General features: G+C 50.2%; 1 protein-coding gene across 1 annotated transcript; it reads left to right on the plus strand.

Moving 5' to 3' along the window:
- Positions 1-10,270: 10,270 nt before the first annotated feature.
- On the plus strand, positions 10,271-24,198 carry kif7 (kinesin family member 7). Its single transcript, XM_079736025.1, is given in 21 exon segments — positions 10,271-10,335; positions 11,066-11,463; positions 12,016-12,213; positions 12,799-12,949; positions 12,951-13,184; positions 13,638-13,979; positions 14,923-15,109; positions 17,231-17,362; positions 17,598-17,744; positions 18,125-18,273; positions 18,353-18,474; positions 18,693-18,839; positions 19,342-19,547; positions 19,661-19,858; positions 20,082-20,207; positions 20,431-20,607; positions 21,259-21,474; positions 21,810-22,016; positions 22,472-22,670; positions 22,821-22,982; positions 23,301-24,198. Coding segments are annotated over 20 exon segments (4,005 nt in total). The 5' UTR covers positions 10,271-10,335; positions 11,066-11,129; the 3' UTR covers positions 23,672-24,198.
- Positions 24,199-25,657: the final 1,459 nt, after the last annotated feature.

The following is a 25,657-nucleotide window of genomic DNA, read 5'->3' on the forward strand; positions in this document are numbered from 1 at the left end:
TCCGCCAGCTGAGGGCCGTGCTGGGAGAGCTGCGCAAGGCGGGCCTCACCGCCAACCCTGCCAAGTGTCGCCTCGGGAGAGAGGAGACGACGTACCTGGGGTACCGGGTCGGGAGAGGGACGGTGCGGCCGCAGGAAGGCAAGGTAGCCGCCATACGGGCCTGGCCGCAACCCAGGACTAAGAAGCAGGTAAAGGCGTTCTTGGGGCTGGTGGGCTACTATCAGCGCTTCATTCCCGGGTACGCCACGCTGGCCAGCCCCATGAACGACCTAACCCGTAAGGCCTTGCCGGATCGGGTCACCTGGTCAGAGGCGGCGGACCGGGCGTTCAAGACGCTCCGGGAGGCCCTGTGCTCAGAACCGGTACTAATCACACCTGACTTTAACCTCCCTGTGATTGTCCACACAGACGCCTCGGAGGTGGGACTCGGGGGGGTCTTGTCCCAGGTCCGGGCCGGAGAGGAGCACCCGATAACCTACGTCAGCCGGAAGCTCCTCCCCAATGAGCGCAACTATTCCACCGTGGAGAAGGAGGCCCTGGCCATTAAATGGTGCCTGGAGAAGTTGCGCTACTACCTCCTGGGGAGGGAGTTCACCCTAGTCACCGACCACGCCCCCCTGAAGTGGATGGCGGGGGCCAAGAATACAAACGCCCGGGTGACACGGTGGTTCCTGGCTCTCCAGGATTTCCGGTTCCGGGTGGACCACCGACCGGGCCGCGAGCATGCCAACGCCGACGCCCTGTCACGCCGGGATGCCTGTCTGGGTGGGTTCCCCAGAGACCAGGGGCTTGAGCAAACGGGGGGGGAGTGTGGCATCCCGCCCCTGAAGCCTCGGCCTGAACGGTCCCGTGGGACCGTGAAGGACGGGGTGTACCACCCCCACCCACCAGCCGGCGACGGAGAGCACCGGGTCCTTCCCCCCAATCAGGGTGATTGGGGGACACCTGGCCGAAAACAGGGGAGCCATCTTCAGTGGAGGCCCAGACCAAGAGCAAGACGGAGGCAGAGACACGGATGGACTGCAGAGGCGTGAGGCTCACGGAGACCCACGCGCACCCTTATCCTGTCTTTGATACTTGCAATAAACGCCGAAGTCGGCTTAAACCAACCGTTGCCACGTGCTTTCCTGATTCACGGCTCATTCTCCAAGCCGGATACCACAATGTGTAAAACTAAGGCTGAGTTCATGTTTAGGCCTACAAATTAATAGATCTTATTGCAATAGGTAATAAGCCTAAGCTTTAGGCCACTTTCAGATTCAATATAGGTAAAACTTAAGTTCATAATAAATATTGATATGTCCGGCCCACGGCTTGGACCCAGTTTTTTATTTCGGCCCACTGGGTATTTGAGTTTGACAGGCCTGCTTTAGCTTAACCATAAGCATCAAACTTTGCTTTCTCAGTATAAGATATTCAAAACCAAACATAAATTATACTGCCATAACCACAGTTACAAACATTCACTTATTTATTTCCAACCCTTTTTTTGTTAATATATATTTTTCCCCCCATAGTGCATAACTCCATCAGCAGGATTCTATCAGGTGTCTCTCAGGTGGTTTTACCATCCTGCTGGGTCTGTGTTTCACCGCTGGTGAACTAGGTACGGTTTGACCAGAGTCAGTAGTATTCAGGGAACTCGGACAGTCTCTGTTGCCCGTAGTGGTGTTTGTCACTTCTGATGGCTGTGTGACAGTCTCGGAGCAGTTCGTTTGTAGACGGATGTCCACACGATTTCTCCTCAGGGCTGATCCACGATCTGTCTGGATGAGGTAAGAACGAGGTGCAACCTCCTGTTGTACAAGTCCCTGCTGTGTCCACGTTCCTGTCGAATAGTCCAGAAGGCGGACTCTGTCCCCCGGCTTCAGGTAAGGCAGCTGTTTTGCACTTTTGTCATGCCTTTTCTTCTGCTTCACTTTTTCCTCCTCTTTGGCTTGCCTTACTTTCACTGCTCCCTTTGGTTTTAGCAGGTTCTCGTGCATGGGCAGATTAGTGTGAATGCAACTAACCCTGGTGACAGACCATTTTGCAGTGGCGCGCTCCTGTAGATCAACAAACTTTTGTGAAAGTCCTCATTTCCGTCATGTGCTTTCTTCATTATTCCTTTGATGATCTTAACTGAGCTCTCTGCAAGTCCATTTGACCTTGGGTAGTTTGGGCTTGATGTGTGGTGAAAAACCCCACTCTTTAGCGAATGCTTCAAATTCGCAGCTTGAAAACTGTGGTCCATTATCTGAAAACAGTTAATTTGGGACTCCGTGTCTCGCGAAAACAGTCTTCAGAAAAGCAATGACGGCTCTGCTGGTTGTGGACTGTAATGTTGCAACTTCTGGATAGTTAGAGAAGTAGTCTGTAACCACAATAGGATTTTTTCCATTGCAATCTAACAAGTCAACTCCAACCTTGTAGTATGGGTATTTTGGCACTTGGTGTGGCATTGCAAGGTAAGTTACCATACCTAGAAACCTTCTGACGTCATCCTTATTTTCGGGACGTTCCATGTTCTCGATGGCTGATGTTTTCCTTGGGTCTGGACTAATCCCTGCCTCAGAGACTACATCCCCCACAAATGTCAATGACTTTACTCCAAACAGGCACTTGTCTTTGTTGAGTTTTAAGTTTACTTGCCGTGTCAGGTCGAGCACCTGTCTCAGTCGCACATCATGTTCTTCTCGGCTGGACGCCCACACGATGATGTCATCCATCATGGTATCGACTCCTGGTATGTGTTCAAAGATCATGTGTATTTTCTTGTGGTAGACTTCTGGCGCTGACAGGATCCCGTATGGCAGACGTAAGAATCTGTACCTTCCCTCTGGCGTGTTGAAAGTACAAAGCTTGGAGCTTTCCTCGTCTAGCTTAATTTGCCAGAACCCCGACGACACGTCCAATTTACTGAACCACTTAGCTCCAGCAAACTGTGCCATGATCTCTTCTCTTGTCGGCAACTTAAAGTGTTCTCGTTTGATTGCTTTGTTAAGATCCCTTGGATCCAAACACGTTCTCAGCTTTCCGTTGGGCTTTTCCACAGCGACCAGTGAGCTGACCCATGATGTAGGTTCATCAATTTTCTTGATCACTCCTAGTTTCTCCATTCTAGTTAACTCTTCTGTGAGTTTTCCTCTCAGCTTGAATGGTATTTTTCTGCATGGATGAACTACTGGAGGCACATTTTCATCAACTTGAATTTTGTATTCCCCTGGTAAACATCTAAGCCCCTCAAAACAGTCACTGTATTCCTCCATGAGTGAGTCATGATCATTAGCAGGTTTAGATGAGACTACATAAGACTCTCTTTACAAGGTTTAGTCGTTGGCATGCTTGTAATCCCAATATTGGCTTGACACTCGTATCAACAATCAACAGCATTGCTTTTACTTGCTTACCGCTGTGTTCGAATGTTACAATGCAGCCTCCTTTGACCGGCACTTTTTCTCCAGTGTATCCAGTCACTTTTGTTTTCACAGGGAATATTTTGCTTTTCACAGTGAGTTTCTCATACTCATTCACAGATATGAGGTTGACTGAGGCTCCCGTGTCCAGTTTGAATGGAATGATAGTCCTGTCAATGGCACTATCCATTCTTCTTCATCTTTAGCTTCCTTTATATGCACCGCATCAACAAAGAACTCCTTAGGTTCCTCTTCTACTGCATGTACCTTCTTTTTCTTAAAGGCGTCCGCTTTGCAGTATTTTGAGAAGTGGTTATTTTTCCCGCAGTTATGACTCAGCTAGATACTGATCAAAACCTACTCCTTGTTTTTGATCACATGAGAAAAACTTATATCTCTCAAAAGTAATGTTCTGTTTTGGCACAAAGTACTCTTCAAACTTGTCCATTATCTCATCCAGGCTCGCATCATCGTCAAGTTGGAAACTGTTGTATATATCCAATGCATCCTCACCTATCACGTGCAGCAAGATAGACACTTTTACTTTATCGTCTTCCTTTGCTCCACATCCACTTGCAGCCATATAGATGTTGAATCTCTGCTTAAACCTTTTCCAGTTATCAGCCAGATTTCCTGTTAGCGGTATAGGTGTTGGTGGACTTAGCTTCCTCTCTCCCGTTGCCTTGAGGAGCCGACACCTGTTGCTAGCGTTAGCCTCTTCTGCTAATCCTTGCAGCGTGCAGAACTCCGCTTCCACTTGCGGCGAAAATCCTCGTCTGACACCATGTTATGTTTGTTCCTTATATATGACAAACCAGGCGCAGCAGCATGTTTAGTTCCTAGCCATGTTTCATTGCATAAGCAGTCCAACAACTGTACACGCTCATAGCGCTCGTGTATGCTATTTCCCTCCAACCGGCGCTAAGCCTCATGGGTAACTTAGTCCAATAAACCTTATCAACACAGTATTGCTCCTTTATTTTTCACATACTTGTGCCACAATAGGCCACTATCAATGCAAGCAGGCCAATGGCAACCAAGCGCGCAGTCCTTCCTCCCTCACTTTAAAAACCACCAGCCGCCACTGACTACTACTGCTACTACTACCACTACTACTACTACTAACACTACTAACACTACCACTACTACTACTAAGACTACTACTACAACTACTAACACTACTACTAACACTACCACTACTACTACTACTAACACTACTACTACCACTACTAATACTACTACTACCACTACTACAACTAATTACACTACTAATAATAATATTACTACAACTATGATCAAAAATAATCATCATCATAGTCCTCATTCCACCTGACGGATGTCACTATGTTGCTGTCCCCTGTGTCCGTAGGCTACTGTTATTTATTTTTATCCAATGATAAAAGCAAACCCATCAAAAATAGAAGCTAATCAAATCCTTCACAATAAAAGCACTCTGGGGTCCTCTAGGGCAACTATCATTATTTATATGATGTCATTTTTATTATTTGAATACAATGAATCTCCTTTCATATGGGACTAAACCTATATATTTAATGTTCTTTAGGTTCGTGGTTTCCATGCGTCCTGTTTGCTTCTGCTTGGTCGATTCATCTCCTATTCCTTTGGAAGGATCCCTCTTCCAGAAAAACAGAGATATCCCCCATTGCTCCACCTAATAACCATCTGTGTGTTGTTCCTCCAGGATGATCCCAGCCCGGGGGTCGTCTGTATAAAGCTTCACCCCCTAACAGGTCCAGTCAACAAGAGCAGTAACACGTCGCGTCTCTCGGTGACTCGTTGGTTCTGAGCACACTGATGATTCCTCCTGCTTTGATTTATTTCTTAACTACATGCAATTGCCGTCCTAAACTTCCAACTAGATACAACCCCTCCGCCCCGCTACGAGGCTCAGGAACTCCGACAGAGGCTCCGGCCTCCACCCTACGAGTGTGGCGGCCCACAGGCCGGTCAATAGTGGGGTGAGAGGTTTCGCTCCCCACGCTCAATATCCTGCTGATAGCCTGAACCTCAAAGAACCAGGAAGAGGATGGAGGATATACTATTTATATATAGTATACAGTTATATATTTATATATATATATACGCACACATTCACACACACACACACACACACGCACACACACACACACACACACACACACACACACACATATATACACACACACACACACACACACACACACACATACAAACACACACACATACACACACAGATTTCAATTAGAAGTGAAACAGTTTTCTATTCAAATAAAAAACAGACCCTTCTTTTGATGGAATGGAGCCTATTCCTTTTGATGGAATGGAGCCCAGTCCTTAGGTGTTTATTGATAATCACTTCCAATTACACACAGTGCAGCGCCACCATCTCACCCTCTCACCCTCCCACTCTCTCACCCTCTCACTCCGCTTGTTATTTCTGAAGCTGCCACGGCGGGGGTCTGACACCTGACCTTGTTACGATGCTTCTCTCAGGGTGCCATGCGTTATTATTGTTATTATATATTATTCATCTCAGCCCCAGAGGACTCCATCTCCTCCATACTGGTACCACAGTGCACGTTCACATGCACTTCCATCTCATGGAGGTACATTTCTATTCAGGATCATTTGTGAAATATACAGAATACCAAAGAGGTAATTTTGCAGCAAATCAAGTTGAGACGGTTCTTATGCATGACGGAGGGTTTAAGGGTATCACAATTGTCATTGTTTACCCTTAACCTAAAATTAACCAATGAGGAATCAAAATTGCTGAATGACACTGTGCGCGCGCGTGTGCGCGCGCACACGCACGCACACGCGCGCGCACAGTGTCATTCAGCAATTTTGAGTAACTCACTATGTCTGCTAATGAATTGTGATGGGCTGTTGATTGGTTCCGGTTCCCCTAAGAGCTGACTGCAAAGGTTGACCATCTTCAAGCTCCGCCCCCTCTATCAGATTGACAGGACCCCTGCGTGATTCGTGTTGCTTTATAAAGCCAGAGGACAGACTCCGCACAGATTGCGCTCGAAATCGCACTGAGGCACAGAAACCCCTTGGCAGAGTAAGCGGTAAGCGGTAGACTTCCGAATCCGTCCCGCTCCCCGGCTCTCTGCTCCACGCCTGCTGCTCCACTAACACACTGCTCCGCGTCCCGCTCTACAGAGCAGTGAAGCCAGAGCTGTAAGTCATGATTCACGAGCTCAACAGGTAAGTGGACTATTTCTAAATTAGCTAGTACGTTTCTAAGTTATTATCGCCTAATAATAATAATGGATTGAATTTATATAGCGCTTTTCTAGACACTCAAAGACGCTTTACAGTGATGGGGGGACCTCACTAACCACCACCAGTGTGTAGCACCCACTTGGGTGATGCACGGCAGCCAATCTGCGTCAAAACGCTCACCACACACCAGCCTAAGACTATTGTCATGGTAACTTCTTAACTCAAAACGTCTTCACTCAAAAAAATGTTGGCTCCATATTGCTTGAATGCGTTTCTTAAATGTCACATTGTAGGCTGCATTTCCCCATCAATATCTACAATGGCTTTGTATCTTATTGCCCTCTAATCACCCAGATCAGACGAACTGAAGGATATGCAGATCGGTATGATTTTTCTTTAGTCACCAAAGTCGATTTTCAGAAGTCAGTATCAGCGGGTTTTATATGATGGTCGTGTAGGCCTACAGCCTTATTATTAAACCAATGCAAAAATGTATAGAATACTTCATTGTAAAATATGAAGATAAATGCGTTTAGATGGTTTGATATTAATAACTGTGTTGGATAGACTTCAAACAGAATATTGACATTTTAGGATGTATTTTGGTCCGCTATTTAATTAAATATCCTACTTTGCACTTGAGAACCCTAGTGCCACTGAGGGGTCCATGGTGCGCTGATTCAAGCTGTCAAACTCTATTGCCTCTATGTTACTTAGATGGAAAAAGACCAGGATCAGTTTAATCATACCGGTGGATTCTGTAGATTAAAGCACAAATATGTGCGACCAATCTTTGGACAACAGGTAAAGACAAGATGAACATCTGTACCGTAGCTCAGACGCACATAGCTCTGGATAGTAACTGCACGCAGGCCTGGTGCAGTTCACATGCTGCTTATTCTACTGCTTTGTCCCCAGATTAAATGTCAGTGATGGAAACACAAGCGTGAAAACAGTCAAGGATGTGGTCAACGAAATGCGACTGTATCTTCTACTGAGAGACCGTCGTGGTCTCAAACCAACGCTGATTCTGTTGGTTCCAGGGTCCGGAGACCTGACCTGCCGCCCATTGGGGGGGAGAGGACCATCATAACCTAATGGCCATCGAACCCAGCTGTTGATTTGATCTGGGCCTGTAATCGACAGCAACAGCATGTACAGTTCAGAGGTAACGTCTTCGATTCCCCCTGCAGCCAGCCGCTAACCCGCATTATGAGGGGAAAACGGGTTTCAGGGCGCCCAGAAAATACAACATGGCCAGGAAGTTTTCTAACAGCATTTGATGGTGACGCAACAGCGTGTGGTTCTGGGTGGTGTTGTTGTTAGCTGACTACTGCAGTATTTACAATTGAACAGATCTCTCACCAACATTTGTTTGATTTAAGTCTTGGTTTGAGGGTCAGTCCCTAAAATCAAGGAAAGATGATCTTCGGTATGTAGAGAGTGTCTCATAGCGATGAGATTCCGTGCAGGTTCTCAGTAGAGAGCTGAACCCTATACTGAAGAGATTCCAGAGCCTTTTGGTAGAAGAAGAGAAGGGTTTGGTAAATACGCCTGATGAGAGACGAGATGTTGAGCTGCAGATGAAATGACATGGTGTGGGCAGAGCGCTGTGATTACTGACACTCCAGCTCCTGAATTAACGATAGTTACAGAGACGTCTCCCTTCTGTACACTCTGAGGAGTATTTGTTAAGCTGACTCAACGTCTGTCTTTAGGATACTGTCGCCCAACACCCCCCCCCCCTTTCTCCCCATCACAGGTTAATGCATGCATTTGCAATTCAATGGACTCTATTGTAATGAAACATTAGTCAGAACTTATGGGTGGAGAGCATCGCTGTGTGTTGTAATGTCAATCACATTAATATTATTATTACTATTATATTGAATCTCAGGGTAAAATGAAGCCTGTGTTTGAAATGTTCCCTTTACCTGTGATGTTCTGTTCCCTTAGCAGAGCCTGTGACTAGAGGACCTTTGTTTGGGAGAGCCCAATGCAGCTCCTGATGCAAAATGAATGTTAACCTGAATGTCTTGGTGGCATTGTGCTGATCTACAGGTAAACATCCCCACAACAGCTCTCAGTCCGCGGTGGCTTTCTGCTTCTCGCCGTCTGATCACTTCAAAATAAAATACACTTTAAAAAGACCCCCATGTTGACTTGAGTTTAAAATAATAACCTTTGATATGCATCTCCTCTTGCAGCCCTTAATCACAATCCACACTAGGAGTGATCCTATAAAACACGTGTGTGTGTGTGTGTGTCTGTGGTCTGAGTTCTGAGCGGACCCAGCTGAAGGGAAAGAGCAGAACGTGATTTTAAAGACTCTGCCATTCATGGGAAAGGGCAGCTGGATTTAGAGTCTCTCTGGCATTATTAATATCAATAACACACGGGTCTGTGGGGCGGGAGACATACTGTATTCCCAGACAAGTTCATTCTTCACACAGGGGTTGGTTTGGGATCATAGACCTGGTCGCTATTGAATGAGAATGATGTCATTACACATGTTCCATGGTTCTCACCCACGCATGCAAGATACTATCAAAATGACCCAAAATGATATCTAAACGTCATTTATTTCTGTGTAAAAGGAACCCAATGCGCTCCAATAGACGGAGGACATTCTCCTAAGGGAGGAGGGGCGTGGCCTCACAACACGTTTTGGATGCTGTGGAAGACTAGTGATTTTGTTGTTGTAACCATGACGACCAGACAACAAGTCCCAGTCTCCCTCATCACTCAACAGTCTCACTTCTGCTCTTCTGTTGTTATCCATGGTTCTTAACTTTCATTAAACAAAATAACACATGCAAAATATGTCTGTATTATTTCCGGGAAGAATTTTGGATTGGTGGACTGCATCGGAGAAAGCGAATCTAATGATATAAAATGTCTAAGCGCGCGCCTACACGCACGCAGACATACACACACACGCGCACACACATATATGCACGCACACGGAACTTGAAGGAAACACTATTGTTAATTTGAACAACTACGTTATGACGATGTAGCATAATATATATGGTGTATTCCTGCAGTCACGATCATTTTGAACACATTGATAAGAACATCTTAAATAAATAAGGTTTGTTTTGTTTTAAACCATCATCTGCTTTAGGTATACTCTTATAGTAACTTAACTTGGTTTACATTTTGAGTTACCCAGGGTTAGCGGTATTGAATATTTCCATCCCAGCCGACTGGGTGTCCAGAAGCAGCGAGAGCCGCTGGCTCGACGCGTACTGGGCTGGAGAGGGTCATGAGCCTTAGCGTTATCCCGGTCTACCGCAATGCAATTTCCGTCCTCTTACTTCATACGAGCCGTGTATTTTAGTTAACAGAGCCCGCAGCAAGAAAATAAGTTCCAGAAAATTAGAAAAACAAATAAAATAAAATAAGTAAACCGGAACATATATCCCCGTATCAAAAGTCGCTCCTTCTCTCTCTCCGCTAAACCCATGCATGTCCCGCCCTCTCGCCTCTGAAAGTCCCACCCTCTCTCTCCAATAACGTCCAATCAGGGCATCCCGTCCCGGGCGCCGTGAGGGGGGGAGGGGGGGGGGGGGGGGGGGGGGGGGGGGCGGTCTGACGCTCGGAGTGGATCCGCTGTTTGGCCCCTCCCCTTTTGTTGATTCCCAAACTTCTCCAAACCTCTGCTGCTGCTGAGCTCCACCTGGGATCAACTTCGCTGCTTTAAGAAGTGAGTATGAGATTCGTTAGGACTGTTCATCCACCCTCCACATGAACTGTTAGCGGTGAACCCCGTCTGAGGTCCGGCTCCGGGTCCAGGTCCAGGTCCTGGTCCTGGACCCGGACCAGGGTTCAAGCCCTCAGAGAGCAGAGCTAAGTGGCTAAAGTTAGCATGTCTGCGGCTGTAGTTTAACTTCAACATGTTTCACAGGAGCAGGCGATATGATGCTCAAATTCGACCTGGTGTGGATTTAAGTTCTTTAGGACGGATCGGGTTATTTCAGCTCTTTACTGATCGGAGCTTTAATGTTTTGTTCTGGACTCGTGAAGAAAGTTAGGAGACAATCTTCTGCAAACCACAAAACACACAACGAGCTGAACATCCATCAGAAAAACCTTCTGTTACTGATGGATCAATACATTCTCTTAATGATGGATTAAACCATTTCCTTCGTCATCTGCTCAACTCTCCTCTGATTATAAATAATGGAACTTAGACCCAAAGTACATCCACCAAGTATGTCCACTGGCTTCATAACCTAAAGAATCCCTACGCTTTGAGCCTGATATGAATCCCTTCGTGTTTTCCAGGGATTAGAGTTCTATGATATATAAATAACATAATAATGCACATCCATCAGCTTACCAGGTACTCTGTTGTAACTAACAATGACGTACAAAGTGTTCCTAGCGTCTTCCATCCCAACACAGCGGTGAGTGACTCCTTCTGTTCTCCTCAGCCTGAGATGAGGCCCTCCCAGCAGCAGGGGCAGCGGGTAGGGGAGCTCTGACCCGAGGCCCACCATGTCCCCGAAGCTGCCCAGCGGGCCGGGCCGCGCAGCGGAGGACTCGGCGGTGCAGGTGGCGGTTCGTGTACGGCCGCTGCTGCCCAAAGAGCTGCTCCACGGCCACGAGAGCTGCATCACGGTGCAGCCCGCCCAGCGCAGCCTCACGCTGGGCCACGACCGCCACTTCGCCTGTGACTTCCTGTTCGAGGAGGCGTGCTGCCAGGAGGAGGTGTACGCCGAGGCCGTCCAGCCCCTCATCGAGGCCTTCTTCCAGGGCTTCAACGCCACCGTGTTCGCCTATGGCCAAACGGGCTCCGGGAAGACCCACACCGTCGGGGAGGCCAACATCTGTAGGTCCTGATGGCATGCTGCTCTGGTGAAGCAGCAGGATCTGTTCTGATGGCATGGTGCTCTGGTGAACCCTGGAGCAGGATCTGTTCTGATGGCACGGTGCTCTATTGAAGGAGCAGGATCTGTAGGTCCTGATGGCATGGAGGTCCTTCTGTAGTGAAGGATCTGTAGGCCCTGATGGCATGGTGCTCCTGCTCCATGGATGGGTTCCTCCCTGTTGCTTGAGATGCATTAATTAACGTTTCGTGTCACTGGAGTCAGATTGCATATGCATGTTAGGAACAAGACAAATAGAGTTATGATCCAAAGTGAAAAAAGGTCTATTCCTCTACAAACGTAGAGGTGCATGCATGTACACAAGTACGTATGTCCGTATGTATGTATGTATGTATGTATGTATGTATGTATGTATACAAGCACACACACACACACACACATACATATATATATATATATACATATATACACACAAACGTAGAGGAAAAGCCCAGAGCAGGCATTGTTGCTTCCTATGGCCCCTGGTGTGTGACACGTATCTCCTCTCTCCTCAGCCTCCTTCAGGGACGAGGAGCAGGGCATCATCCCCAGGGCCGTGGCGGAGGTCTTCAAGCTGCTGGACGAGAATGACCTGATGGACTTCTCGGTCCGGGTGTCCTACCTGGAGGTGCACAAGGAAGAGTTCAAGGACCTGCTGGAGGTGGAGACAGCCAGCAGGGACATCCACATCAGAGAGGACAAGGGCACCATTGGTAAGGAGGAGGTCCTCCACCACCGGCTCCTCATGGAGCCTTCAGGAGGCTCTGAGAGGTTCTGTAGTAGGGACTAAAAGTTCTGTGGGTAAACCTGTACAATGTGGGTACATTAGTTCACCATTAATTAACATTAGTTAATGCAGTGAAAAACATTGTGTATTTGTTTGTGTGCTTTCTTGTGAATGTATTTATGTGTGTGTGTGTGTGTGTGTGTGTGCGTGTGCGTGTGTGTGTGTGTGTGTGCCTCTGTCTCTGTGTCTGCATATGTGTGTGTGTGTGTCTCTGTCTCTGTGTCTGCATATGTGTGTGTGTGCGTGTGTGTGTGTGTGTGTGTGTGTGTGTGTGTCTGTCTCTGTGTCTGCATATGTGTGTGTGTGTGTCTCTGTCTCTGTGTCTGCATATGTGTGTGTGTGTGTGTGTGTGTGTGTGTGCGCGTGTGTGTGTGTCTCTGTCTCTGTGTCTGCATATGTGTGTGTGTGTGTGTGTGTGTGTGTGCGTGTGCGTGTGTGTGTGTCTCTGTCTCTGTGTCTGCATGTGTGTGTGTGTGTGTGTGTGCGTGCGTGTGTGTGTGTGTGTGCGCAGTGCTGTGCGGGGTGAAGGAGTGCGAGGTGGACGGTCTGGATGAGGTGCTCAGTCTGCTGGAGTCAGGGAACACGGCGCGCCACACAGGCGCCACGGCGATGAACCCGCGCTCCAGCCGCTCCCACACGGTCTTCACCCTGCAGGTGGACCAGCGGCGGGGGGGGGGGCCCGCGGCCCACCGGCCCCCACATCCTCACCTCCAAGTTCCACTTCGTGGACCTGGCGGGCTCGGAGCGCGTGCTGCGGACTGGGAACACGGGGGAGCGGCTCAAGGAGAGCATACAGATCAACAGCGGTCTGCTGGCCCTCGGCAACGTCATCGGGGCCCTGGGGGACCCCAAGAGACGGGGCAGCCACATTCCCTACCGAGACTCCAAGATCACCAGGTGAGCCCCCAGAGACCCCCAAAGGAGGGGCAGCCACACCCCCTACAGGGACTCCAAGATCACCAGGTGAAGCTAAAGAGACCCCAACGGAGGGGCAGCCACCCCCCCTACAGGGATCCCCAGGTAGGGCTAGGGTCAGGTCTCTTGACCAGGTGGGTCGGAGCTCTGTGCACCATGTTGACGTTTAGGGGGTTATTTCTATTGGTGCTGGAATAATAGACACATCATCTGTTATCAATCCTTATCAATCAATCAATGTTCACTCATTCAGTAATAGTTATTTCTCAAGTGTTTTCACCTGACGTGGGAACTGCAAATTGTTTTTGCAGGCTGTTCTCAGATAGGACACACTATCTCACGTCCCTGTTCATTTGGTCACATGACGTCTGACATGCTGTTCTATGAAGTGATTGATGTGAACGTGACAGGTGACAGCTGACTGCCTCCTCTCAGGATCCTGAAGGACTCGCTGGGGGGAAACTCCAAGACGCTGATGATCGCGTGCGTCAGCCCGTCATCCGCCGACTTCGACGAGAGCCTGAACACGCTGAACTACGCAATGCGGGCGCGCAACATCCAGAACCGGCCCACCGTCAACCTCCGGGGTGAGCCGGATCGCGTTGAGGGGCTGGAGCAGCAGATCAGGGCGCTGCGCCGGGCGCTGGATACCCGGCAGCGCTCGGAGACACGCATCATCGCCCACGCCGACCCGTACCGGAGGCCCCGGCCTGGGGACGGAGAGCCCACCAGGGCGCAGAGCGCCCACTACAGGACCTGCACCGATACCGCATACAGGTCCGCAGCCCAGGGCACCACATACTCTCTAACCCCTACCTGCTCCTGTCATACTGTCTAACCCCTCTCTGCTCCTGTCTTACTGTCTAACCCCTACCTGCTCCTGTCATACTGTCTAACCCCTCTCTGCTCCTGTCTTACTGTCTAACCCCTACCTGCTCCTGTCATACTGTCTAACCCCTCTCTGCTCCTGTCTTACTGTCTAACCCCTCTCTGCTCCTGTCTTACTGTCTAACCCCTACCTGCTCCTGTCTTACTGTCTAACCCAACCTGCCCCTATCTTACTGTCTAAACCCTACCTGCTCCTGTCTTACTGTCTAAACCCTACCTGCTCCTGTCTTACTGTCTAACCCCTACCTGCTCCTGCCTTACTGTCTAACCCATTGGTTCTCAAAGTGCGGCCCGCAGAAAAATTCCTGGCGGCCTGCAATGACATACAGATGTAAGTTAAAAAGAAAATGTATTATTATATCAATATTAATTTAAACAAAAATAAATAAATACATAGAGAAAAGTGGACTCTCTCTAGCTTTCAATTAAATCCGGTTACATTTGTTAGTTTTAATCCGACTGTTCATTACTTTGAAAGGATGAACCTCAGTTTTGTGATTTAGACCTCACTTTAGACCTCACTTGACCCAGAGGTCACGGTACAATGTTTTTTTCACCACTGGGATGCCGACGGCGTTTCCCGCCTGATTTTTTTTTCCATTGGTGGCCCTCAGTCAAATTTTGGGTTCCTAAATTGGCCCTCGGCTGTCAATACTTTGAGAACCCCTGGTCTAACCCCTACCTGCTCCTGTCTTACTGTCTAACCCCTACCTGCTCCTGTCTTACTGTCTTACCCCTACCTGCTCCTGTCTTACTGTCTAACCCCTACCTGCTCCTGTCTTACTGTCTAACCCCTACCCGCTCCTGTCTTACCCGTTGTCTCCCCCTCCAGGTTACTGCTGGAGCTGCAGGCCGAGGGCGGCCTGAGCCCGGAGCAGGGGCAGCGGGTGAAGGAGTGGCTGGGCTCGGTGGAGGAGGAGCGCAGCGGCCTCACCAGCGCCTCGGGCCCCGACAGCGGCATCGAGAACGGCTTCACGGAGGACGGCCTGGGGCCCCGCAGGGCGGCCGGCAAACCGCCGGTACAGACACACACACAGCGCCGGCTTTAACGTCTCTAACGTCTCTGACCTCACCTTCTTTCTGACTCTATAGCTCCCCTGCTCTTAAAGCCAGTGTTTCCAGGTTTATTGGAGAAGCATTTCTGTCAAACTTGTTGAAGTTTTCTTTACATCCCGACAAACCTATATAGATATGGATATATATGTGTATATATATATATACATATTTATATATACAGGTCATACTCAGAAAATTTGAGTATCGTGCAAAAGTTCATTTATTTCAGTAATTCAACTTAAAAGGCCAAACTAATACATTATGTAGACTCATTACATGCAAAGTGAGATATTCCAAGCCTTTATTTGTTATAATTTTGAAGATTATGGCTTACAATTTATGAAAACCCCAGATTCAAAATCTCAGAAAATTAGAATATTGTGAAATGGTTCCATATTGTAGGCTCAAAGTGTCACATTCTTATCAGCTAATTAATCCAAAACATCTGAAAAGAGTTCCTGAGCCTTTAAATGGTCTCTCAGCCTGCTTCAGTAAGATTCACAATCATGGGGAAGACTGCTGACCTGACAGTTGTGCAGAAAACCATCATTGACACCCTCCACAAGGAGGGAAAGCCTCAGAAGGTAATTGCAAAAGAAGTTGGATGTTCGCAAAGTGCTGTATCAAAGCACATTAATAGAAAGTTAAGTGGAAGGGCAAAGTGTGGAAGAAAAAGGTGCACAAGCAGCAGGGATGACCGCAGCCTGGAGAGGACTGTGCGCAAAAGGCCTTTCAAAAGTGTTGGAGAGCTTCACAAGGACTGGACTGAGGCTGGGGTGAGTGCATCAAGAGCGACCACACACAGACAAATCTGTGAAAAGGGCTTTAAATGTCGTATTCCTCTTGTCAAACCGCTCCTGAACAAAAAACAACATCAGAGGCGTCTTACCTGGGCTAAAGAAAAAAATAACTGGTCTGTTGCTCAAGGGTCCAAAGTCCTCTTTTCGGATGAGAGCAAATTTTGCATCTCATTTGGAAACCAAGGTCCCAGAGTCTGGAGAAAGATTGGAGAGGCACAGCATGCAAGATGCTTGAAGTCCAGTGTGAAGTTTCCACAGTTTGTGTTGGTTTGGGGAGCCATGTCATCTGCTGGTGTTGGTCCACTGTGCTTTATTAAGACCGGAGTCAACGCAGCCGTCTACCAGGACATTTTAGAGCACTTCATGCTTTCTTTAGCGGAACATCTTTATGGGGATGCTGACTTCATTTTCCAGCAGGATTTGGCACCTGCCCACACTGCCAAAACTACAAAAACCTGGTTCAATGACCATGGGATTACTGTCCTTGATTGGCCAGCAAACTCGCCTGACCTGAACCCCATAGAGAATCTATGGGGCATTGCCAAGAGAAAGATGAAAGACATGAGACCGAACAATGCCAAAGAGCTGAAGGCCGCTATTGAAGCATCCTGGAGCATCCATAACACCTCAGCAGTGCCACAGGCTGATAGCATCTATGCTACGCCGCATTAAGGCAGTAATTCATGCAAAAGGGGCCCAAACCAAGTACTGAGTACATATGCATGACTTTTCATAGGGCCAACATTTCTTTATTTAAAATCCTTTTTTTATTGATTTCATGTAATATTCTAATTTTCTGAGATTTTGAATTTTGGGTTTTCATAAATTGTAAGCCATAATCTTCAAAATTATAACAAATAAAGGCTTGGAATATCTCACTTTGCATGTAATGAGTCTACATATTGTATTAGTATGACCTTTTAAGTTGAACTACTGAAATAAATGAACTTTTGCACGATATTCAAATTTTCTGAGTATGACCTGTATGTTTATATCTGGGGACCGAGGCGGTCCCCAGTAAATCGTTTTTTTCCGGGTGTTTGTGGCGGACGCAGGCAAGACAAACAGGTCGTCCAAACCTTTATGTCTGTCTTTCTGTCTACTGGGAGACATGTCTGTCTACCTACTGGGGGACCTGTCTGTCTACCTACTGGGGGACCTGTCTGTCTACCTACTGGGGGACCTGCTGTGATTAAGGCCATGGGGGTCAGCATCATTAAAGGATGTTTCTGCTCAGCGGCTGACGGTAACGAGGTGTTTTTAACGAGGTGTTGTGGCCCCCAGGAGCCGGAGGAGCAGTGGGGCCAGGGACCCGACACGGTGGGCCAGCTTCAGAGCCGCGTCCAGCAGCTGGAGACGGAGAACACCGACTTCCTGGCGGCCCTCGAGGATGCCATGGAGCAGTACAAGCAGCAGGTGAGACAGGTCAGAGCAGTGGCGAGACAGGTCAGAGCAATGGTGAGATCCGGTCTGAACAACGGAGAGGAACATGACCCCTGACTGGATTATTAATTAAGAGCGTAATTAAATACTCAACCTTAACCCCCCGACAGCAGCCCCCTGGACGATGCAATCAGAAACAACATCCTTATAGTGTGTGTGTGTGTGTGTGTGTGTGTGTGTGTGTGTGTGTGTGTGTGTGTGTTCTCAGAGTGATAAGCTGCAGGAGCAGCAGGACCTGATCTCCGAGCTGCAGGTGATGGTGTCGGCCCCCGGCCTGCTGGGCTTCAGCCAGAGGCCCCACACAGCCCCCCTGGGCGCCACGCGCCACAGCTCCTCCGGGGGCCCCCAAAGACAGGTAGGGCCCCTAAAGGCAGGTAGGGCCCCTAAAGGCAGGTAGGGCCCCTAATGACAGGAAGGGCCCCCAGGACAGATAGGGCCCCTAGAGACAGGTAGAGTGCCCCCAGGACAGGTAGAGGGCCCCAGGTAGAGGCTGTGTGTGTTGGTTCACTCCATAGCAACATGTATTTCCCTCTTGAGAAAACAATGTGTTGGGCAGGGCATCTCTGAAGCACTACAGTACATATAATATGGTCTTATACATTTATAATGTTCTTATACATCTATAATAGTCTTACACATTAACACATGTGACCCGTAACAAACGAGGGCGGCTCCTGCTGAGATCCGGCCCCGCAGATCTCAGCCCCCCCCAGCCTGACTTTGTGTTTGTTGCAGGGCAGTCCGCTGGGCTCCCTCAGTAACGGCTGCTACCTTGAGGACCCCCCCGGGTTCCCTCACGGCCTCCTCCTGGAGGAGCAGGACATCCCTGAGGAGGACGACATCGACGAGGAGGAGGGTCAGCTCCTGATGCGGGAGAGGAGGAGGTGAGCTCCGTGAGGTCCTTCTGCTCCTGGTCTTCTCTGTCCTCTGCGCTGTGTGCTGATACGTCTGTCCTCTCTCCAGACAGACAGACATCACCTGGTCCAAGAAGGACATGCTCTGTGGAGGTCCGCTCTCGGGGGTCAAAGGTCAGACGTCGCAGCCATCGGGGCTAGACCATCTCTCCGCCTCCGTCCGACGCTTCTGTAAGTGTTCTAAAACATGCTGAGCCGTTAGTTCATACCAAGATCCCCATGTCGCACACAAGCTGTGGTGTTGTTGAGGGATTAGTATGGTGGAAACACCTTTTCTTCATCTAATACCTTATCTTTATGAGCTTCCTTATAAGTTATCTTCCTTCCACCTCCCCTTCTGCTGACACTAGTATTAACCGTCTCTCTGTGATCCCGTTGGCTCTCTGCAGCCCACTCCAGCGTGGGCGGCTCCTCGATGAGAGACACTCTGAGGAGCCTGGAGGGCCAGGGCCTGGTGCAGGCCCAGCAGAAGATCAGGGAGCTGTCCGTCACCATCCGCATGAAGGAGGAGCTCATCAAGGAGCTGGTCAAGACCGGTACGGAGCGCCTCAAACCAGACTAACCCAGCGCTCAATGAACCTCATCCCCTGTGTCGATAAAGTACTCTCTAAATGGACTTTATCCACTGTATCGATAAAGTACTCTCTAAATGTACTTTATCCCCTGTGTCGATAACGTACTCTCTAAATGTACTTAATCCACTGTATCGATGTAGAACATGTATTCACTCATGATGCTAAAGCTGAACCGAGGTTCTAGGTAACAGGATGTGAGGTTCTAGGTAACAGGAACAGGATGTGTGGTTCTAGGTAGCAGGATGTGAGTTTCTAGGTAACAGGAACATGATGTGTGGTTCTAGGTAGCAGGATGTGAGGTTCTTGGTAACAGGAACAGGATGCGTGGTTCTAGGTAACAGGATGCGAGGTTCTAGGTAACAGGATGTGAGGTTCTAGTAACCAGATGTGAGGTTCTAGTAACAGGATGTGAGGTTCTAGTAACAGGATGTGTCCTTCGAGTAACAGGATGTGTGTTCCCCAGGCCAGGGCGCCCAGGCGCTGAACCGGCAGTACAGCTGTAAGATCTCGTCCCTGGAGCGGGAGGCGGGGGGCGCGCGGCAGGAGGTGCTGGAGGCGCAGCGGCAGCTGCAGGACGTGGAGCGGCAGGAGAGGGAGACGCGGACCCCCGACCGCAGTCGCGCCCTGGAGTGCCGCCGCAAGGTTGCCGCCGCGCAGAGCAAGGTCCAGGTCAGATTCGCCACGGTTCAGTCTGCGCACCTTGCTGACTCTGATGCTGCTGACCTCTGACCCCATGTGTGCTGACCTCTGGCCCAGTGCGTGCTGACCTCTGAGCCCTGCAGGTGCTGAGCCAGCGGCAGCGGGACACGGCGCGGCTGGCCTCGCTGCCGGCGCAGAGCGAGCGTCGCGTGTCGGAGCTGGAGCGCAGCGTGCGCAGCATGCGGCAGCAGCAGGAGACGCTGCAGCGCCGGCTCAGGCTGGAGAGCCAGCAGAAGAGACGGCTGGAGACCGAGATGCAGCGCAGGACGCACCGCGTCAAGGTGGGGGGTGGGCATTGGGAGGGCAGAAACACAATGTTCCCTGACATCACAAACTCAGGTCCCCTGCTGTCCCCTTGTGTCCCCTGCTGTCCCCTTGGGTCTCCTCATGTCTCCTCACGTCCCCTGCTGTCTCCTGCTGTCTCCTCGGTCCCCTACTGTCCCCTTGTGTCTCCTCGGTCCCCTGCTGTCTCCTCATGTCCCCTTGTGTCTCCTCGGCCCCTAGGAGCTGGAGATGAAGAACGAGCAGCAGCAGAAGATCCTCCGCATCAAGACGGAGGAGATCGCCGCCTTCCAGCGGCAGAGACGCAGCGGCAGCAACGGCTCCGTCATCTCCCTGGAGGAGCAGCAGGTGCTGAGAGGAGGAGAGAGGAGGAGCATGTAGAGGAGCACGTTGAGGAGCACTTTGAGAAGCACGTTGAGGCGACCTAGAGGAGCATGTTGAGGACCCCTAGAGGAGAACGTTGAGGAGCAATAGAGGAGCAATAGAGGAGCACATTGTCGAGCACCTTGAGGAGCACCTTGAGGTACGGCGGACCGCACCCCACTGACTCCCTCTCTTCTCCTGTGGGCAGAAGATCGAGGAGCAGAAGCGGTGGCTGGACGAGGAGATGGAGCGCGTGCTGGAGCAGAGGAGGGGGCTGGAGGACCTGGAGGGGGAGCTGACCAAGAGGGAGCAGATCCTGGCCAAGAAGGAAGCGCTGCTGCAGGAGAGGAGCGGCCTGGAGACCAAGAGGCTGCGCTCCAGCCAGGTACCACTCCCTCACTCCCTCACTCCCTCACTCACTCCCTCACTCACTCACTCCCTCACTCACTCACTCACACACTCACTCACTCACTCACTCACTCACTCACTCACTCACTCACTCACTCACTCCTTCACTCACTCTCTTACTCACTCACTCACTCCTTCACTCACTCTCTTACTCACTCACTCCTTCACTCACTCTCTTACTCACTCACTCACTCACTCACTCACTCCTTCACTCACTCACTCACTCCTTCACTCACTCACTCACTCTTTATCTATCACTCTCTCTCTTACTCACTCACTCACTCACTCTTTATCTATCACTCTCTCACTCACTCTCTTACTCACTCACTCACTCACTCTCTTACTCACTCACTCACTCCTTCACTCACTCACTCACTCTTTATCTATCACTTTCACTCACTCACTCACTCACTCACTCACTCACTCTTTATCACTCTCTCACTCACTCTCTTACTCACTCACTCACTCACTCACTCACTCTCTTACTCACTCACTCACTCCTTCACTCACTCACTCACTCTTTATCTATCACTCTCACTCACTCACTCACTCACTCACTCACACACACTAATGTCCCAAAGACACGGGATCTCATTTATCCTCGTTGAACAACCCCCCTTCCCCTCAGGCCCTCAGTAAGGACCTGGTGACGCTTTCGGGACGCATCGAGTCCCTGGAGCGGGAGCTGAGCCAGCGGGACGGCCTCCTGCGGAGCAGCAGCGCTCAGGACTCCCAGCAGATCCGCACCGAGATCTCCACCCTGCGCGGGGAGAAGGACGCGCTGCTGAAGCAGAGGGTGGAGCTGGACAACAAGCTGAGGCAGGGAAGCCTGCTGTCCCCAGAGGTACGGGCCCCTGGCAGACGGGCCCCTGGCAGTCGGGGCCCCTTGCAGTCAGGCCCCTGGCAGTCGGGCCCCTGTATACTGCTGGTATCACTTAGGTCCACACTGAGGTTACATGAAGTCCTTAGGAGATGCTCAAGAGGCACTCAGTAGATATGGAGATGCAGGTCTGGATGCTCCATCAGTTCTTCTTCCAGTAATACTTGAGAGGCTGGAGACGTTGAGGTCCACTCGCTCTGAGTCAGGGTCTCAAAGGGCTTCACAGACCGCGTGTTCATGAAGAACGCTGTTTGTTGTATGAAGTGTGGAGCTGATCTCTGACCTTCCCCTGCCCCCAGGAGGAGCGCACGCTGTTCCAGCTAGACGAGGCGATCGAGGCTCTGGACGCAGCCATTGAGTACAAGAACGAAGCCATCAGCCAGAGGCAGAGACAGCTGCGGGCCTCGGCTAGCATGCTGTCCCAGTGGGAGATGAACCTCATGGCCAAGCTCAGCTACCTGTCGGCCTCGGAGACCCGCGCACTGCTCTGCAAGTACTTCGACAAGGTCTGTGTCTCCTGCTGTCACCCTAACTGTTTGACAAAGTCTGTGTCTCCTGCTGTCACTCAAACTGTTTGATAAGGTCTGTGTCTTCTGCTGTCACTCAAACTGTAAACAAGGTCTGTGTCTCCTGCTGTCAATCAAACTGTTATCAAGGGCTGTGTCTCCTGCTGTCAATCAAACTGTTAACAAGGTCGGACAACTAGTTTTCAGTTCATTAAATTGTTCAATTCACTTCTTTGATCTATTGAAATATCAATAAAATTACATCATCTTTGATCAGAGAATATTTGCTGGCTGCCATCCATCCAAGACATGGACATGTTGTCTTTTGCCCTGGGCTAAGAGTTAGGCTAAGGGTAAGGGTTAGGGATAGGACATGTTGTTGGCTGTCCCAAGTGGTTAGGGTATGGGTTAGGCTAAGGGTTCTAACCCGCTGATGGAACATGTCGCTCTACCAGGTGGTGTCGCTGAGGGAGGAGGAGCGGAAGCTGCAGCTGGCGCTGGCGGACCTGGAGATGCGTCTGGAGGAGCAGCAGCGGCTTGTGGCGTGGCTGGAGAACGCGCTGGACCGCTCAGCGCTAGACACAGACCGGCGCCTCACCCAGCAGCAGAAGGAGCACGAGCGAAGCGTGCAACTGCTGCTGCAGCAGTGCCGAGGTGAGGCGAAGGACAGTCCATGTCCCCATTAGTCTGTGTCCCCATAAGTCTGTGTCCCCATAAGTCCCTGTCCCCATAAGTCTGTGTCCTCATAAGTCTGTGTCTCCGTAACCATGGAGTTGTGTGTGTGTGTCTGTTCGCCGTCCCCAGAGCAAATGGACGAGGGTCTGGCGGGGCGGCAGCGGCAGTATGAGGGCTGGATCCACAGCCTCAGCACGGAGCTGAACCACTTCAAGGCCTCCAACCTGGAGCTCAGCGGGCGGCTCAGGGAGCTGGCGGCCCCCGCTGGCCAGCCAAGGGACTACACCAGAGGTGACCAATCACAGGGGTTTATTCTGATGCACACAATCCTCTCACTGTATCTTTGAATGGCTTTGGATATTAAAATGGCGCCACCCTTTTGAGAGTTTTGCTTTGAATGAGCCACTGAGCGCCTAGCGTGGACTAGCCTAGCATTGACTAGTCTAGCATTAACTAGCAGGGACTAGCCTAGCGTTGACTAGCCTAGCATTGACTAGCCTAGCATTCACTAGCCTAGCGTTGACTAGTCTAGCATTCACTAGCCTAGCATTAACTAGCAGGGACTAGCCTAGCGTTGACCAGCAGAGTGATGATGCTTTGTGTCCGCAGGGAGCAGTGGCGGCGGCGGCGGCGGCGGCGGCGGCAGCGATACGCCGTCTCCCCGCGGGCCGGAGGACGGGTCGCTCCGGGCGCGGGCCCGGGAGGAGATGAGTGAGCTGGTGAACGCCCCGCTGCCCTCCTCCTGGCGGCGCTCCTCCCTCCCCTCTGAGGAGCCCCCTCCCGTCATAGAGGAGCTGCGGCGGCGGTCCCCCGCGGAGGCCCCCGCGCCACGCCCCGGGCCCTGGGCCGGGACCCCCTCCCTGGGGACCCCCTCCCTGCCCCTGGTGAAGCCACGCCGGGAGTCCCGCCGGACCAGCCTCAACACGGGCCCCCTGATGGCCCCCAGCCCCCTGATCGACGTGCGGAGGAACCCCGTCTAGACGCCTTCTATCTTTATCTGTGTTTTGTAATGACTGGCGGGTGGAGGCGGTTCAGTGTGTGAGTTCTCCCTCCAGTCAATCGACTCCCAGCTCTGCTAGAGGTCACTCTCCTCAGCACAACCGCGCCCTCTGATCTGAGCTGCTGCTGCCTATGCTCCTCTGTTTCATCGCTCACCCCCTGGGTCTTCATGGTTCACCGCGTGTGGCTCCGGAGGTGAACCGCTCACCAGAAGGTTGCTAGTTCGACTCCCGGCTCCTCCTACCCGAGTGTCGAGGTGTCCCTGAGCGAGACGCCTCACCCTGACTGCTCCCGACAAGCTGGCTTTCGCTCTGCGTGGTGGACACGCCGTTGTTGTGTGAATGAATGTTTAAGATGTGTTTATGAGTGGGTGAGTGTTGGTGAATGAGTTAGGATGTGCTGTCTGTATAAATCAGTCAATTTACCAGTGAATCAAACCCTCCTCTTGGATCATGTATAGCCTGTTCAACTATTTTATATTGTATAATAAACCAGTATTTTTCCTTTATTTTTTGTATTGTTTCCTGTCTGCTATGAATGAAGTCAGATGTGCTCTGAAACAACCGCTTGGCCAATGATTGGGACCTCGTTATTCTATTCGATGTGAGGAGGACATGGTCCACCACAAGAGGGCAGCAAATCTCAAAGCAGCATCCATCAGATTTCACCCAGGATGGATAATAAGCGTGAACCCAGAATTTACAGATCATTCAGCTCGAGTCCTGTGAGATGATCACGATGATATTGGGATGACTCCTTAAAGTCGAAGTTAAGAGCTGAGATGTTCCAACACATTTTCTGTTTTGTTTATCTCCAAAAGTGATCCAATGTGTGTGTATGCATTTAAATTGTAATGGATATCTTAACACTAAGCCTTTGCAAACATAAAATATTTGAGGACTACTCTTTTAGCCTCCGACGATATTATATATTTTAGGATAGCAGATGCATTTTGCTATCCTAAAATACTGCATTTTACTAGAATTCCTTGGCATGTTTCTTATCCATTTGCTGCTACGTCAGGAAAGTAAGGTCACGTTCTGATTTGGGCTGCAGAAGCTTTCTAAAAATGTATTTTACATCTTTCAACATAGGCATGAATGCTGCACATATAGGCAGGGATAAACACTGAACACAGACCTCTGTGTGTGTGTGTGTGTGTGTGTGTGTGTGTGTGTGTGTGTGTGTGTGTGTGTGTGTGTGTGTGTGTGTGTGTGCGTGCGTGCGTGCGTGCGTGCGTGCGTGCGTGTCTCTCTCTCTCTCTCTCTCTTTGATCTGTGTGTGTGTGTGTGTCTCTCTCTCTCTGTCTCTCTCTCTCTAGTTGTGATATTCTTTCTATTTTAATGTATTTAATCAATACCTTCTTTTGAATCTGTTCTATGACGCGACACTGACCAGACGCGCCCACACGAACGAGCTGTCTGTGATTGGTCTAAAGCTGCTCGCTGCTGTTGTGACGTCACACCAGGCTCGAACTGTCAGAGGATGAAGCTCTTAGAAAAAAAACTTGTGCCGAGGCAGTCAGAGAAGAGGAGAGATAGTAGAGGACAGGAGAGAGAGCGAGAGAGAGAGAGAGAGAGAGAGAGAGAGAGAGAGAGAGAGAGAGAGAGAGAGAGAGAGAGAGAGAGAAACACAGGGGTGACAGGGGGGGCACAGGATACGCGCGAGAGTCCTCTGAATGGATCATAAATCGATAGCTCGTATCGGTTATGAAGGATTTCCACGAACAGACCTGTGAAGGACGTCACTTTACGGAACCGGGACTCTACTACATCCGATCATTTTGTGGACAATCCCGACGGAACGGGTCTGAATCTCCTCCCTGAGCCTCCTCCCTGGAGCCTCCTCAATGAGTCTCCTCCCTGGAGCCTCCTCCCCACACTACCGCACTTCTCCTCCTGCTGCTGCCGGCTCCGGCAGGACGGGATTTATCGATCCGAGCCGATACACCTGTTTGATCAGTTGGA

This window comes from Pollachius pollachius (genome assembly GCF_949987615.1).
Source record: "Pollachius pollachius genome assembly, chromosome: 5".
In the NCBI taxonomy this organism is placed as follows: domain Eukaryota; kingdom Metazoa; phylum Chordata; class Actinopteri; order Gadiformes; family Gadidae; genus Pollachius; species Pollachius pollachius.